The following is a 17,500-nucleotide window of genomic DNA, read 5'->3' on the forward strand; positions in this document are numbered from 1 at the left end:
GTGACATCACAGCAGCGCCACACCCCATCCCAGCATTCCCCTCACCCTCCAGTGATATCACAGCAGCGCCACACCCCATCCCAGCATTCCCCTCACCCTCCTGTGACATCACAGCAGCGCCACACCCCATCCCAGCCATGCTTTGCAGCAGTGTTACTGAGATGTTGTGCTGACGTTTTGAGCATCACCTGTATGGGACAGAAGAGCTGCTTACGCAGTTATATTGCTGACGCTGTTGGCAGTTTGCGACCTCCTACATTAAATGTTACGTTTGTTTTTGTTTTTTTTCGCCCCCTTGCAGCTCCTCCTGAAGATGATGGGGAAAAGCTGAGCCAACACAAAGCCCCTTACCCAGAATGCTCTGCTTCCTCATGCCCACTCACTTCCTCTTGTTAATTTCCCATGAATCAGCAGGGCTTGGATGACAACATTCAGATCACCCAACCAGGCATCACACCTAGCAAGAAGAGAGTGCAGTTTCATGGATCCACAATGAGATGGATCTACCCTGACCTTCAACAAATCAAAATACTTGGCTCGCCACAACAAAACACTGTTTGGTTCAGGAAGCCACACCCCCCCCCCCCCCCCCCCAGTGTTCCTCCTGGATCTTTTACTGTCCTGTTAGTGGCAAAGTAAAAGACACGTCACTGTGCGGTAGTTTCAGGAAGCACACACACTCGCTTTCATTGGTGTTCTATGAATAAAGGATTAACCCTTTCCCTCAGTTATAATGAGGTTTAGAGTTTTATCATGCTGTAAATGTATTTTCCTCATACTACGTAATCTGTCTTCATATTCTTATCAGATGAAGGAATGCTTACAAATACAACCCACTGATGCAGATATTACCGAAATTGTTTTAAAATGCAAAAGATTATATAGTTCTGCATACGTGGAGTGTTTGAAGATGTGCACCATATTCTCTGAATATAACTCTTGAAAATATCTTACTAAAATGTGTAATATAACTATCGGACAAGTTATATTTTTGCACCAAACAATTACTTTTCTTTTGTCTGTAAGTGGTAGCTTTCACTGTAACGATTTATTTGTTCAAAAAGACAATTTAAATTATTGTAAGTAAAACTATACGACTTTGTCTTGCGATGCTGAAAGAATATGCTAACTCTTGTTTTCCTGATTGGTTTTGTTTATGTTGTCTGTTTCGTCGCTGCAATAAAAAAAAACACCTAACAGATAATGTTCGAATGTTTGTATGTGTATTTTAGCTTGTTATGCATCATATTTGGATATATATAGATATTCGTGCAGTTTGGTCAGATTGTACCTGTGGGTTTAAAGCGGTTTTGGATCGTTTGAATCCTCACTGAGCGTTCGTGCCATGAGCCGTTTGGCCGCCTCTGCAATGCGAACGGCCCGTGAAAGACAGCATTGTTGTGCGAAATAAAGGCGACCCTGTCTTTCGTCCCGGGAACTCGGGTGGTACGCCCGTTTGGGGATGCCTGCTGAAAGCACACCGTAGCGTGCCAGCCTCCGGGCTCACCTGCAGAGTTAAGCTGATGTCCTACATCTGAACCTGAGGAAAAACTGCCAACGAGACCAAAGTGTGCACCCCGTTCTCGGGCCCGGAGTCTCGAGTTGAGTCCACATTAACAAGCACGGAGAGACCCAGCGGGACACCGGAGAAGGTCAGGGCGGAGCTGAGGCGAGCCCTGCGCTCGGATTACGCAGCATGCGTCGGGTAGGCGGTTCCGCGATCGATGCGCTGTCGCCGCCGATCCTGACAGACGCGGGACGCGAGAGGAAGCGCTGGCTGCACCAGCGCTGTGCACACGATGGAGCGGGGGTAGGGCACCCCCGAAGCGCCGCGTTTCCACCACCAAAAACACGCCTCGGCCCGACGCTTGGAGACTCACCGCCCCCTGTGAGTACCGACCTGCCGCTGCATGGGGCCGCTGCGCCTGGGCGAGCAGCCGGCGGTGCGGCTTTAGCGGTTCGCTCAATCCTATTAACTGGCCAGTTTCTTAAGAAAGCTGAGGAGTTACTGAGGTTGCCAGCTCACCGGCTGTCCAGTAGTCGGATGGTTTTGCTCAATTCGTTAGAATGCATTACCCATAGATTGGTTGGGGGTTGGGGGTTGGGGGTTGGGGGGGGGGGGGGGGGTATCTTTGAGTAAATTTTGCAAAGTCTTTAATTAGATTTTTGTTTGGTGAAACGGGGCCGCACAGCACGCGGGGAATTTCAGTGGAATGGAGGTCACTCCGTTTATGTGTGAAGGGGCGTTGCTACTTACTGCACTGTGTAGAGTTACCCGTGGAGTTTCCCACGTATGTAAAAATAATAAATAAATATAAAATACTTCGCCTTCAGCATATCAACTATCTCCACAATCATAATGTAGCTAGCGCGTGCATCCATAACTGTTAGTTTTATGTTAAAGGAAAGGAAGCAAACGGTTGAATTGATTGTGCTCTTGACTCACTGGAAAAGTCGACCTAATCATCGTATCTACCTGTCCTTAGGGCGCGTATCGTTCCCATGCCGAATACTGTATCCACGCTACGCGAGTATCTGGTGTAGCGTATCTAAGCAACATTGGTGATTCCGCCAGGCGATACTGTTAAGTTCTCTTTAAAGTCACTGCTTTTACCGACCTGTACGTGGAAGTGCTGGCGTGCAAAAGTAGACCCAGTTCCTGAGCGGAGTGAAAACTGGGTTTTCTGAACTGTGCTTCGGAGAACAGCGGTGTAATGTAACAGGACTAAGGGTCGGCACAAGATCAGGTGAAAGAAAAGCACAAGGACTCGTATGAATATTTTATGGCGCTTTGTTGATTACCGGGGCAGTGTGTGTAACTGATCCGTTCGCCTCCCCTGCGCCGTCTCTTCGCGGTCCGCTGTGACTGCTGAAGTTGTGTTTGTCCAGGAAGGCCCAGATGGGGCGGTGCATTTCCCTTGGATTCTGGGGCAAGGGTGTACGCGGGTGAGGGTGATCACGCTTGAATGTAGCCTTGGTTACAGAGGAGCTGCTGTTTTGTTTGCCGGTAAGGGTTTGAGGACACTGCGTTACCTTTCACATTTTTTTTCTTAGGTGGGAAATTCTGCACATGTCGTGGCTTTGCAAGAAGGCCAGGAATGGAGTTCATTGTATTCTATGTTAATCCTGCTGATTTTGTCCAGAGTTAATCAGGTGTTCAAATTTCAAGGGCCTGGCACAGGGAAATTCCTCAGCTCCTCTAAGATTACACAAGGTGAATACATTTCCTTATACAACGTTTCCCGTTACAACAGAAGTGTCCCAGCTGGGAATCAACCCTGCAACTTTTTGGTTATCAGACCTGCTCCTTACCGCTACACCACACTGCTGCTCCTTACTGCTACACCACACTGCTGCTCCTTACCACTACACCACACTGCTGCTCCTTACTGCTACACCACACTGCTGCTCCTTACCACTACACCACACTGCTGCTCCTTACCGCTACACCACACTGCTGCTCCTTACTGCTACACCACACTGCTGCTCCTTACCACTACACCACACTGCTGCTCCTTACTGCTACACCACACTGCTGCTCCTTACTGCTACACCACACTGCTCCATCCACCACAGGAAACAGGAGAATTACAGTTCAGTGCAACAGTGCGCTTTATATTCAAGAAACGTGTTCAGGAAACGGCGATCAGCGCTCTGCACATGCAGTTAACTGTCCGTTCCCGTCGCGAGGTTCAGCCTGAAACTGTCTGAAAACCTTCCATTTCCTGTGGAGTGGCAGAGGCAAATCGGCCAGCTCCAAGCACTGTGGAGGGAAAGCACACAGCATTTTTTCCTCTCCCTTTGAGTGGGGACGTGTGAGTGTCCCCTGGGCTCGACCTGGCAGCACTTCTCTAGGCAAGAATAATGGAGCTGACCTTTGAACTTTCCCCCAGGAAGTTTCAGCATCATCTCTGCAGCCACAGGCCACACCTCAAGTGGTCGCAAATCTGCAGGTGTGCCTAGAGTAGGCCCGTGAGGCATGGTGTTAGCTTTAACGACCAATAATGAGTTATTTATAACAGGTAATTCAACCCACATTTTTCCTAGTGTTTTTCCCCTTGAGAATACTTGTGAATACTTGTGAAAACCAGCTCCCCCCACTCCAACAGCCTTTGCACCCGAGCGAGAGCACAAGGCCAGGTACATGTAGTCCTGCAGCTGACATGCAGGCCAGTGCCAACACTGCTCATACTACAAGTCCCACAGTGCACCAGGAGGGAGGCATTGAGCAGAGGGTGGGCTTACCCTCCTGACCCTATCTGAGTAACTCACAGGCAGCTGAGGGAGTCACAGTGCGTGAGCATTATAACCAGAGAGCCTTGTGTGACCTGGCCACGCCAACCCTGGAAGAACAAAGCCGATTTGTTCTACCGCTGCGGGCGGCTGACATAGCGAGTTTCGAACCCGGGCTGACACAGCCAGCCCTTACTGTCCGAGCCGCGGGGGACTCACAGTTTGTATCGTTAATTTTAAGTATTGAAACTGCTCCTGTGAGAGTTACGGAGCTGCTGTAGGTGGGTACCTTTAGGAGAGGTGGGCTGTGCCGTGAGTTCAAATAGGAAGTTTTATTTTCAAAGGCGAATAAGCTCCTCTGAGAAAGTCCAAAACCGTGACAGGGAGAGAGCTCAGGCGCCGAGGGTGTCGAGGGAAAGGTCAGAGTGCGTCAAGCGGAGGTTCCGCACCGCGTACAGCGGGGCCGCAGTGTCGATTTATGCATCTCACTGGGGCTCCGGCCTCTGCTTGCTATTGGTGCAGCACGTCTCCCACATGATGATTGGGCCGTGGTGCTGTCACTCAGTGAGGACCCTCCCCTCCTCATAGCCTGAGCCATGGTGACTCCATAAAGGAGCTGTGTTTAGGGAGGGGGGGCGCTGCTGAAAGGGGCCATTGACAGACGGGGGCCCGGTGGAGTGTCCCGCACCAGCTGAGCGCGGGTCGCAGGGAGGTGTTGCTACACAGATTGACATCAGAGGTGTGTGTGTGCGTGAGTGCATGCATGCGTGCGTGTGTGTGAGAGGGAGAGTGTATCTACACACCTGCATTTGAGATTTGTCTTTCTCTGACCACCTTAGTGTCTGGGTGCACAGCCCTGAAACCTTTACACTCTGGACCTGACTAGGTGGATATTCGCCCCTGCAGTGAAAACGGGTGTCATACAGGAAGACTCAGCTGTATCTACGTTTCAGTGTCAGAAGCCAGGGAAGCGTTTGAGCAATCGGCACTCTGGATCGCCGCCGTCACTGTGGACAGGCTGGCCCGAGCAGCCAGATGAGCTGAGGATCAGAGCCTCTGCACAGCCTCAGTTCTCTCCCGCGGGTGGGATTGAAATGCCGCTGAAAGGTGGAGGAGCAGGGGTTCAAATAGGGGGCGTTACCCCTGACAGCTGTGCTCCAATACCTGTGGAGTCAGCTTTCACCTGGGGCTGTCTCTGTCCCGGGACTCACTGCCAGGCCCTCTCTCTCTCACAGTGTCTCAGGTTCAACCCGAGAGCATGACCTCTGTCCCTGTGACTATGTGTGACCTTTGATCTTTCATGTATATGGCATTCAAGTATCTTTGCGCTTTCTGACACATGGTGACCTCTGTAAAGGTTCATATTCATCTGTCTGTTCACAGCCTAGGTGAATACAGGAGTTTAGGAACCTGTTTGTTCCTATTTATTTAGTTTTCATAACTTAGTTTTAGTTTTCACCTTTCCCTGCTGGCCGAGTGTGTGGAGAGAGCGGTGGGACTGGGGGTCTCTGCGTCTCCTTCAGCACGCCGCTTCCTTAGTGTGTTGAGTCATGCGGACCTGGGTTTGGACGTGTTGATTTTGTGAGGTTTTGAGTGGGAATATTTAGGATTCTGTTAGTAAGAGCCACACAGAGCTGTGCTTATGACACAGTGCTGCTGTCATTTTCTCTCTCTCTCGGCAGCTTCAGCACACAGCATCGGTCTCACACGGTTTGAGGTCGTTGAGGAAACCAATCAAAAACTCTGGCTCCCATCAACACTTACAAACGTCCCTTGCTTTCTGTGGTTGGGTGTGCTGTCCTGCTCTCAGTCGGAGCGTAGCCTTTGAGCGGCGTTTGCGTGTGCGGCTTCAGCGGGAGCTCAGGGTCACGCAGTTCACAGGCAGCGTGTAGCTTTGTGCAGCATGGGGCTGGGAGCTGAACAGTTTCACCCCCACGTGTAACCGATCTCCCTGCTGAAGGTTAAAAGAGTTCTGGAGAAAGGTTCCTGAGCACAGAGGGAATGTGTGACCACTCCTGCACTGGCTGAGAAGGTAGAAGAACAGGTTTGTCAGCATGGCAGACCGTCCTATTGTAAAAGTTTCCCTGAGGACCTCGGGAATTTCGCTTCTGATGTTGCTGGGAAATGTGATCAGGTCCGAGTGGCAGTGAGACAGTGAGCTCCCGCCTCCCTGTGTGGTGTTTGTGCTGAAAGCTCGGGCAGTCCTGGCTGCTGCATGTTCAGCTCTCTGTAGAGCAGCTCCGGGTGCATGAGGCATGCTGTGCGATTCGGCAGTGATGAGGTGAATCATACAAAGGAACTCTGAGGGGATCGGAGGTGCTTATATCCTTCTTTTCCTCACGTGCCTCTCTTTCCCTGAATCTCTCTCTCTTCCTGGCCCCGCAGGTCCCTCCGATGCCTCATCCGCTGACGGCCCGGGCCACGCCCCGCCGGAGCAGCACGGCTCTATGATCCCGCTGGGCATCTCCGTCCGACAGCTCCCCCTGCTGGCCTCCCTGAGCACGGCGCTGGACCCACGCTTCCGGCCGCGGTGGCGGGCAGTGGCGGTGGCTGTGCTGCTGGCACTGGCCCTGCTGCTGTACACCCACCGCACAGCAGGGGGCGGCGTGGGACAGAGACCCCCCCACGGCGATGGGCGGGGCCGGCGCTATGGCCGGCTGGGGTGGGTGGGGGCAAGGGGGGAGGGGCGCTACAATGACACCTACCCCCTCAGCCCGCCCGAGCGCACCCCTCAGGGGGTTCGGTACCGCATCGCCGTCATCGCCGACCTGGACACCGCCTCCCGCAGTGATAAGGACCTCACCTGGTTCAGCTACCTGCGACGGGGCCATCTGCTGGTGTCAGAGAGCGGCGACAGGGTGGCAGTGGAGTGGGACCCGGAGCAGGTGGTGCTGGAGACCCACCTGGCCGAGAAGGGGCGGGGCATGGAGCTGTCAGAGCTGGTGGCCTTCAACGGGCGGCTCTACAGTGTGGATGACCGCACGGGCGTGGTCTACCACATCGACGGCGACAGGGCCGTTCCCTGGGTGATCCTTCCTGATGGGGACGGGACGGTCTCTAAAGGTGAGCGGGGGGTCTGCGCCCTCACACCTGCAGCCCAGGGCCCGGGGGGGTCACAGCGGGGTGCAGCCTGGTCCTGCCTCAGCCCTCACCTCCCCCGCTCGTTACAGCAGAGCTGCCGCCAGTCTCCGATGTACGCACCTATCAGGAGTGTCATGAGAGTCAGATACGATACGAGAGAGTTTTATCGTCAATGTTCAAGGTAACGAAGTTACAGAAAAAAAAGAATGTCAGGATGAGGTAATTCCTTGGAGAGGGAGTGAGTCTAAGGTCACATAAACACTCGCAGCTTTTTGTTTGAATTCTGTACCTTCAGTAGCTGTATTAGCTGCTGCTCTGAGTTGGTACGCATTCACACATGTTTGTAGTATTGAGCTCCCTACCTGTGTTAAATAATCTCTTATTCACCTCCAGAAAATACCTAGTCACTAGAGTGGTAAGATTTCCACATCAGCATACGTTAACTTCCCTAACAGCCAAACTTCGTCAGGGTGCAGCCTTCCTGTTATATCACATCCTCTCTCTGCTCACCTGTGGGCATCTTCCGGCCTGTCGGCTACCGGCACACCTGCACACCTGCACTGACCTACAGCTAAATGTGGTTAAATGCAGCTGTACTGACGGCCATATTCTGTGCTTGCCGTGTTGTACTGTAAAGAATGGTAATGAGCCCCGAGAATGACCAGTCCTGGTTTATTAGGGAGCTGCAGAGCTGGTGTGAAGAGGGCGTGAAGACCACTCTCTGACCTCTTCACCCGAATTTCCACATGATACACACACTGACGACAAAAAGATATGTTCAGTAGCTACCGTGGAGACGTCTTAAAAAAATAACTGAAGGGGTAAAGGACAAAACATTTAAGGATTCCTAAGGACATCAGTAACCAAACAGGATAACACAGACGCAAGTGGGCCTTGTGTCTGACAAACAGGATGACACAGTCACAACATATTCATGTTTAGTCATTTAGGAGACGCTCTTACCAAGAGTGACTTTCAAAGCAGGGAACAGCAAGGTTATGCTGAGAGCAGAAATGATATCACATTGTCAGTTTCACAACCGATAGCAAGAGTCTTTACATAACATACAGCATTCTGCTATGTGTTACAGTAGGAGCAAGAGAGAGTTGGAGGGTATAGAGCTCTCACAAGGTTCTGATTCTTTACTTAGGCATGTTCTATGACATGAGATTAGGACAGGTTTTCCTTTGTGATTGTAAACTTGCATCCGATTGGTTAAGTTGGCACTGTTTTTCAGAGTGATGCCTGTGCTAACCGCTGCTCAGTAGCCCGGTCCTACCGCTTGATTTACGGCAGGTTTCCCCATTCCCTCAACATGGCGGCCCGGCAAACTGCTCTGGATAAGAGCGGTGAATCAGTAGTTATAAAGATTTGGCATTTCAGTCCTGCTGGGCTGCGTTTCTTTTTCTGCTCATTTCTGCCCCTCTGTTGTGACCTCTGACCCCCCTCTCCCTCCCAGGGTTCAAAGCGGAGTGGCTGGCCGTGACCTCTGACCCCTCTCTCCCTCTCAGGGTTCAAAGCGGAGTGGCTGGCCGTGACCTCTGACCCCTCTCTCCCTCTCAGGGTTCAAAGCGGAGTGGCTAGCCGTGACCTCTGACCCCTCTCTCCTCTCAGGGTTCAAAGCGGAGTGGCTGGCCGTGAAGGGCGAGCACCTGTATGTGGGCGGGCTCGGGAAGGAGTGGACTACCACCACGGGGGAGGTCGTCAACGACAACCCAGAGTGGGTGAAGGTGGTGGGTTACCGTGGCGACGTGCAGCATGAGAACTGGGTGGCCCACTACAACGCCCTGCGGAGCGCGGCCGGGATCAGCCCACCAGGTGAGGCCCGGAACGGGCGGGGTCACAGGTGCAGTGGGGTGTAGCCGCCTGCCTTTTCTTCTGTCCTGCCTCTGTAAGGACTGCTATAAACGATGCTGAATGTTTTAGAGTAACACAAAACTGTGGAATACAGGTAAATCATACTTCTTTTCCTTTGGGGATGCCGCTTGGCATTTTACCCCCAAATTTACAAAGAAAATTGTGACAGAACCACAAAGCGGACCATTATCTGTAGCACCACTGATTACTTTGCACCACATTACTTTGAGGTGCACCACGCCTCTAGGTCTGGCTGTTTTTTATTGTCTGAACACCCACTGAAGCAGCTAGTGGAGTGGCATGTTTTTCCCAATCCTCTTCACCTCACCGGCATCACTGCAGAGGCGGCGAGGGCTCTCTTGCTAACAGATACTGTCACGGGGGTCAGGGGTCAGGGGGCGAAGGTCATTTGTGGCTGCTGGCTCCTCCGCAGGTTACCTGATCCACGAGTCGGCGGCATGGAGCCCCGTGCTGCAGCGCTGGTTCTTCCTGCCACGGCGCGCCAGCTCCGAGCGCTACGACGAGGCCGCCGACGAGCGGCGCGGGACCAACCTGCTGCTCAGCTGCTCGCCCGGCTTCCGCCACATCACCGCCCAGCGCGTGGGCCCGCTCAACCCCACCCACGGCTTCTCCTCCTTCAAATTCGTCCCCGGCACCGATGACCAGATCGTCCTGGCCCTGAAGTCGGAGGAGGACGCGGGCAGCATCGCCACCTACATGCTGGCCTTTGCCCTGGACGGCAGGATCTTGCTGCCCGAGACCAAGATTGGCGACGTCAAGTACGAGGGGCTGGAGTTTATCTAGCGGGACGCGAAAGGGCCTGTGGCCTGGGCGGGTCGACGAGCCCTGGGACAGCTGCAGCCTCCAGAGACAGAGTGCAGGAAAGACCCGGCTGCTGGCCTGTGTCGTGTGACAGCTCTGCCTCTCACTGTAAGAGCAGGACAGCCCAGCTGAGAATTCAACTAGCAGATACTGCAGGACTCGAGGTGACTGCGCTCACATACTTCACTGTACAGCCCAGGTGATGAGTGTGGAGAGTCAGGGAGAGGTTTCCTGACTGCCTGTGTCATCGTGTCCAGCACAGCCAACAGTGGTCTGACAGACAGGGGAGCCAGGCACATACCACGGCAAGAAAAACCACTGAACAAACAGCTCCTCTCTGTGTGATTTTGTTTAGCTCTTTTTCATTAATGTAAATCTTTTTCTTTCTTATTTTAATTGTAGTTTAAATATTTATCACATTTCATCATTTACACAAATTCCAAGTGCAAAACTTTGTGGTTAATATATTCTTTTATTTCCTTTCAGTAAAATGTCTGTGGGGAAAAAACTTTGACTCTGTCTTTCTTTGGTGAATATTAGAGAGGGTTTCTCAGCTTGTAAACTACGGTCCACATCAACATCAGACCAATCTAATAACTCCGCCTACAGCTGAAATCGCATGAGAGTCTAACAACCGCAAGGCAGGAGGGGGTGTCACTTTTCTTCAGATTTGGTCGCCGCCTCCCCTGTCGGTGACAGGTGTCAGTTACAGACTGCGTTTTTAAAGATAACATTAGCTACTTCAGCATCAGTTTCCCGCTGACCGGCTTCTGCGCCTCACTCGCGGTATGGTGTTTGGTAAATGAGTGTACGGTGCTGTTGGTTTACGGTCGGGATTTAAAACGGAAGTGTGACGGCAGATGAGTGCCCCAGCATTGTAGCTCACGTTTTTCGGGTGTTTTGTACGAGCTAATGCAGTTCACGTCCAGTACGTCGCAAGTGCAGAACTGACCTGCGTCAGCTTTGTCCTGTGTGTTTCATGAAACTTCATTACATGGAATTTGTGCTGCCCTCTTGGCGATCCTACTAAATGGCAAAATTTAATAGAAAAAACATTCTTTATTTAGGAAAGTGGTATATCCTAATGTTGGTAATAATTAAATTATTATTGTTTTCTCTTACGGATAGCTATGTGAATACGATTCACTATAATTTAATTATTGCGCCAATCTTTCTGGCCAGAGGTCTCATCCAGAGCTGACATGAGCTGTTTCCTCCCCTGCACCGGCCGTCCACTGTAAATTCAATCAAATCAAATCATTTTGTGGTGCGCTGCAAACAGATTACCATAAAGCTATTATATATGCATACAGTGTGACAGTTACATTTACATTTATTCGTTTGGCAGACGCTTTTATCCAAAGCGACTTACAAGTGAGGCAGAATACGAAAAACCATAAGGAGTCAACAACATCAGAAGCGCTGCATGACCAGGTTTCAATGGTTGGCCAGAAAAGGTACAAGCTAGCTGGTAGAGCGAACGAGTGCGGTAAACAATTAGATTACATCTTCTTTTTTAAATAGGGAAACAGTTTTGAGACGAAGCCTAGATTAGTCCCACACCAGAACCAGTAGCAAAACATGTTCCAATTCGAGGAATTTGGTAATAAAATGACAAAGACAAGATACCATGTTAAAGTTTAACCACGTATAAAAAATAGCTGGTCTTAATTTAGAAACAGCGCTACTGACACAACAAAGGAACGATCAGTCCAAAGAGTATTCTGTTAATCTGTTTTCGACCGGTCATTTTTGAAGGGTCCTCCTGGATTCGGACTGGGAAAACAGAGATTTGGGGACTAAAGCCATACTTTCGGCAATCCTGCATTGGCTGTTTTTATAGCAGGTATTCATTTGGTTGCTGGTTGTACAGCGGGTAGACTATGCTTCCTCCTACTTTATCATCGCTCCCAGATTTTCTGCATTTTCCACCTAGTGCTGATATTACAGTGCATAATAATTTGCATGGATATGCGCGTAACCACAGGCACGTAAGCAAGTTAAAAATGTTAAATTAATAATGATATTTAAGTATTCATGACTTTACCGCGTTCATAATGAAACATCACAACTTCCTGCTCTTGGCGTCCCATCTGGGATAAATAATACTAATTTAAATAATGCTTGAAAAAATAATACTGGCAAACAAATATTTTCCATTCACAATCACTAAAAATGGAAATGGGAAACCAAAAACCAGAAACCAGAATAGCAGAAATCGGTGATTCTGATTGCTCATACTCTGGTGCTTTGAACATTAGTGTTAGGTTCTCCATCAGGTTGCCATCCTTCATGCCTATAAATACCTGTGTATGTTTGTGAATGTTTCTGCAGTTATCTCTGTTCATGTGTAAAAAGCCCTACATTCCCAATGTAGGGGATGTCCCCTCCAAAAAGGCACACGCGTTTTAGTCTGCTCCACGGAGGGGAAGAGGCTGTTCTCCTTGCTGAGACTGGCTCTGGACCCTGTGGAAAATGGCGTGGGTAGTGCATAGTCCTGCTCCCCTCCTGCTGTCTGTCTGTCTGTCCCTCTGTCTGTCCTCCGGTGAGTACTGCCCCGAGGCTCTTTCCACAGGGCTCGAGGCTCAGGTGTGCGGCAGTGTTGTTGTACCCACTGTAACCAGCTGCAGAAGTGTATGATGTATAAATGATGTGATTTTATTGCCTTAGACAAGGGCATCAGCTAAGACAGTAAACAATAATAATAATGATAATAATAATAATAATGTTGGTGATAATGATGCAGGAGAGTGAATAATTATGGTGTAACATAAATAAAAGGAAGTTAGTTGATGTAGAAAAGCAGCTGGGAGGGTGGAGGGGGGGCCTCTGTGCTGTGATTGGTGCAGGGCGGGTGATTGACAGTATAGCCCCTCCTCTTTGCAGCGTTGCAGGATGGGAGCGTGCGGCTGGTCGTCATGTGTGACGATGGCTGGGGCGTGCCCGAGGCGCGAGTGGTGTGCCGTCAGCTGGGCTTCCTCGACACTCAGTCTGCCGCGCAGGGGGGGACGTACGGACTAGGTGAGTCACATGATCACACACGTGACGTCACCTGCCTTCCCCTTACACCGCTCCGCCACCAGGGGGCCCAAATCCACCACTCGCTCACAGAGTTATGGTTTTGAAGCTGTGTGTGAATTGCAGAGAGAATCTGAGTTCAGATGCACCAGTGCAGCAGTGATGTGCTATTACTTTCGTCTGGGGGGGAGGGCGATGCAAGCCTGCCGGAGGGGGGGAGTGCTGAAAGGCACCTGCCGCTGTGTGATAAACTGAACTTTTTTTTTGGCTGAGCATGCAGCCAGCACAGCCAAAATGTTTACCACTGTGTGAGAGAGCGCGGGCCAGAGCGAGCTCGATGTCATTGAAAGCAAGGTAAGAAGTGTGGCGTGCGACTGAACGCACGCTCCTACACAGAGCTGCCTCTACGCCTGTGTTAAACAGTGTTTACAAGTATGTTTTATGTTTTACTCCATCTAATAGCCAATGAAGCAAAGTCAATGGACTTTAGTTCTGTTTTCTAGTTCCCTGGTGAATTGTACATGAACATCGCTTCTGTTACTGTAGGGGTTGAAGGTATACAGCTATTTAAATATACATGACAAAAACTGAATAACATTGCACTGTTTTAGCATTGCAGCTTGAATAAAATGCTGTGCATTGAACTTGTCTGGGCTTAGTGTTAATTGATTTGTTTGAGCTACAGTATCTAGCTACAATCTTCTGGCAATTGTTTGGCAACATAATAGCATACATAGTCAGAATGTAACATACATGTTAACAGTTGGATTTTCAAACCATTTATTTACATAATAAATATCTAGCTATTTGTACTCAGATGTCAAATATGGTCTGAAAAATCTACCAAGAAGTCTGGAAATTTGAGTCTGGAAAAGTATGGAATTTTGAAATGGAAAATGTGTAGGTACCCTGTTCCCACTGTAGAGCTGGAACCAGGCTGGCTCATTATACCCCTTTCCCACTGTAGAGCTGGAACCAGGCTGGCTCATTATACCCTTTCCCACTATAGAGCTGGAACCAGGCTGCCTCATTATACCCCTTTCCCACTGTAGAGCTGGAACCAGGCTGGCTCATTATACCCCTTTCCCACTGTAGAGCTGGAACCAGGCTGGCTCATTATACCCTTTCCCACTGTAGAGCTGGAACCAGGCTGACTTACCTCGGTGTAGGGTTGGGGTTAGATGTTCTGGCGTTGGCACTCCTTGTTCCAGGATCTGGCCCTATTTGGCTGGAAGATTTGGACAGAAGGGGCAGGGAGGCCTCCCTGTCCAGCTGTGGATTCAAAGGCTGGGGTGTCACTGACTGCTCTCACAGCGAGGACGCTGGTGTCGTCTGTCAGAGAGGTAAGTCCCTCCCGAGGTGATCTTTTGTGATCATTTTTTCATTCATCGGAAGGTCTTTTTTTCCCCTGTTCTTGATTCATCTATGACATAGGCTGCTAAAACTGCAGCCATTGTAATTATCAATTAGTCCTGAATGTTCATCGGTATTGCAGCTTTATTCGGATGTCATTTTAGAAGTGGATTTCAGTTTGTAATGCCTCTCAAAAAAGATTTCATTAATAGAGTTCAGGTCAGGTGTATTTTTATTCATAAGTTGTATTCCTGTCTTTGGCATTTGGTAGTGATCACGCAGAATGTTTCTGAGTGAACGTGACTGCCCTACCTGTGTGGCCAGCTTTTATTTCTCATCTTTGTCCGTAATGGCCAGATCTCTGTCATGTCACTTCTTCCACTAGAGGGCAACGTGGAGGTTAACGCTGTTCCATAGGGAATGAGGTGAAAGACCACGCCAAAGGATATTAATGATATTTTACGACATTTTATGACAACAGCGCAATTTATAAAGAGAAGCATCTCTCCCATTATGCTCCGTAATGGCTCCAACCAAATCTGGAGCTTTGCCTCCATTGTTTGGTAATCGGCTGATGAACTATGTGTGGTTTAAAAAAGAGTCTTCTTGACTGCTGTTAGGAGCTTAAAAAGCTCCTGCCCCGCTGCCAACCATCATTTCACTGCACTGTACATTGTACCTTGGCATGTGACAAGTAAAAAACTTTAACTTTTGACTTTGGTGTGTGTGCGCTCACACGTGTGTGTGTGTGTGTGCGCGCGCGCACATTCATGTGTGTGTGTGTGTGTGTGTGTGTGAGAAATTGTGTGTGTGTGTGTGACAGTGTGCTCAGTCTGTACTGCAGAGACCGGCTCTGGGACCCTCCTCTACACCACCACACTGAGGGCTTTAATCTCTTTCTTTAGTGCCACTCCTGTCAGCTCAGCCTCACACCAAACTCCGAATGCAGGACGTGAGGCGTGTGGTAGCTGCCTGTGTGAGGGTGAGAGAGACACTCAACTCCTGCTAACGGACAGGACCAGCTGCTCTGAGGCTGTGTGAGAGAGCTGTGTAGTGTGGCCCATGAAAGCAAACACAGATACAACACACACACACACGCATGCACATCACAGGGCTTGGTTAAACTGGTGCAGTGTGGAGGGCTCCCGAGTGGCTCAGCCGGTAAAAGCACTCGTTCTGAGTGTAGACTGAACGCTATGGGCCGGGTTTGATCCCGGCCGTGTCACTAGCCGACAGTGACCAGGAGCTCTCAGGCGGAACACATTGGCTTCGTTCTGCCGGGGGATAGCGGTGGGTACGTCGGCCAAGGCTTCGGTCCCATTAGCAACAGCGACCCCTGCTGGTTGGTCGGGCACCTGTGGTCCACGTGCCAAAGCTGCATATGAAATGTCTTTCTCCATCTCTGTGCTAGCATAGCTTGTGGACCGCAGTGTGAAAAGAAGCAGCGGCTGACATCACATGTCTCGGAGGAGGGCATGTGCTTGTCCACGCTCTCCCGGATTGACAGTGGGGGTTGTGCAATGGGACCGAACATGGATGACAAATTGGGCATTCCAAAAAATTTGGGGAATTGGGCATTTCAATGTGGGGATAAAATGGAAAAATGAAAAAAAAAAAAACTGGTGCAGTGTGCATCCCCACTCCAGCCTGTGCCGCTGTATTTAAAGGACTGACGTTATCTGTCCGTCCGTCTGTCTGTACCTTCGGCTCTCCACCATCCCAGCCTGCTGCAGCACACTCCGCCCCCAGCTCCCAGCTCTGACACAATGTTTCCACAGCGTTAAGGAGACGTTGCTAGAACGTTACTGTCTCTGTCCCCTACCTCAGTGAGACTGGGAGATGGCTCTGTGCTGCCCCTGTCTGTAGGGGAAGCGGAGAGGCGTTGTGCTTGAGGAAGGCCTGATAACCAGAAGGCCCAGCTGCTGTGCCCTTAGGCAAGGTGCTCAACAGGAATTCCACGCGTGAGCACATCCAGCCGCATAAACTGTATCACACGGAGGCTACGCAGCACAGGTCAGCCAAGTGCAGAAATGTTGCAGCGTGACCGCAGGGTTTGGAAGCAGATGCCTGGTGATGTGTTTGACCTGTGCGTTGAATTCACTCCTGCTTTCCGCAGGCAGCAGTCCCAGTAGGAAGTCGCTGCCAGATCCACACCGGGTCCCGACCCATTTGTTCTTTCGGCAGTGGAGCTTTCTGTAGGAGCCTGGCCAGGTAGGAAGCGACCAGCTGCAGCATGACTGTGTGAGTTGAGCAGAAGGGGTTAAATTCATTATTTTAACTTCAGGTCTCCCTGATGTGCCTTGCACACCAACGAGCAGTGACCGTCCTGGAAGGGTTTATTTGTTAGTTTTTCTAAGAGTGCAGAAATTTGCAAAAACATTCCTTCTGGGCACAGATGCTGCATTTTCTGCATAGTTTCCATGTTACGTAGATCACCAAAGCCATACACACACACATACTGACACACACACACACACACTGACACATACACACACTTACACACACACACACACACACACACACACTGACACATACATACACTGACACATACACACACTTACACACACACACACTGACACATACATACACTGACACACACACACACACTGACACATACATACGCTGACACACACTGACACATACACACACTGACACACACACACACTGACACATACACACACTGACACATACACACACTGACACGCACACACACTGACACATACACACACAAACTGACACACACACACTGACACATACACACTGACACACACACACACTGACACACACACACACACTGACACATACATACACTGATACACACACACACTGACACACACACACACACTGACACATACATACACTGATACACACACACGCTGACACACACACAAACTGACACACCCACACTGACACACGCACACTGACACATACATACACTGATACACACACACACTGATACACACACACACACAAACTGACACACACACACACACACACACACACACACACACACAGACAGATAAATGAAATATGTCAGAGGGAAGCTGGTTTGTCAACAAGATGTCCTGATATATATGCTCTTTTCATATATCCCAATATAATAATCATATTAGCATAATGAAAAACACACATAGAT

General features: G+C 50.0%; 2 protein-coding genes and 1 long non-coding RNA gene across 3 annotated transcripts in view; all 3 read left to right on the plus strand.

Annotated features, from left to right (window-relative positions):
• Window positions 1-588, plus strand: part of afmid (arylformamidase) — a 6,921-nt gene extending 6,333 nt beyond the window's left edge. The window contains exon 10 of the mRNA XM_036535592.1: window positions 302-588. Within this exon, the coding sequence (XP_036391485.1) occupies window positions 302-331 (30 nt within the window). The 3' untranslated portion in view covers window positions 332-588. The remainder of the gene's footprint in view (window positions 1-301) is intronic.
• Window positions 589-1,674: 1,086 nt separating this feature from the next.
• Window positions 1,675-9,975, plus strand: LOC118791854 (soluble calcium-activated nucleotidase 1-like). Its single transcript, XM_036549340.1, has 4 exons — window positions 1,675-1,888; window positions 6,619-7,296; window positions 8,929-9,132; window positions 9,605-9,975. The coding sequence occupies exons 2-4, from the start codon at window positions 6,681-6,683 to the stop codon at window positions 9,973-9,975; spliced, it is 1,191 nt and encodes a 396-aa protein (XP_036405233.1). The 5' UTR covers window positions 1,675-1,888; window positions 6,619-6,680.
• A 5,910-nt stretch (window positions 9,976-15,885) lies between these two features.
• The window catches only part of LOC118793712, a 3,041-nt gene continuing 1,426 nt past the window's right edge, over window positions 15,886-17,500 (plus strand). The window contains exons 1-2 of the long non-coding RNA XR_005005667.1: window positions 15,886-16,377; window positions 16,481-16,575. This is a non-coding gene — a long non-coding RNA (uncharacterized LOC118793712). The remainder of the gene's footprint in view (window positions 16,378-16,480; window positions 16,576-17,500) is intronic.

This window comes from Megalops cyprinoides, chromosome 1 (genome assembly GCF_013368585.1).
Source record: "Megalops cyprinoides isolate fMegCyp1 chromosome 1, fMegCyp1.pri, whole genome shotgun sequence".
Classification (NCBI taxonomy): domain Eukaryota; kingdom Metazoa; phylum Chordata; class Actinopteri; order Elopiformes; family Megalopidae; genus Megalops; species Megalops cyprinoides.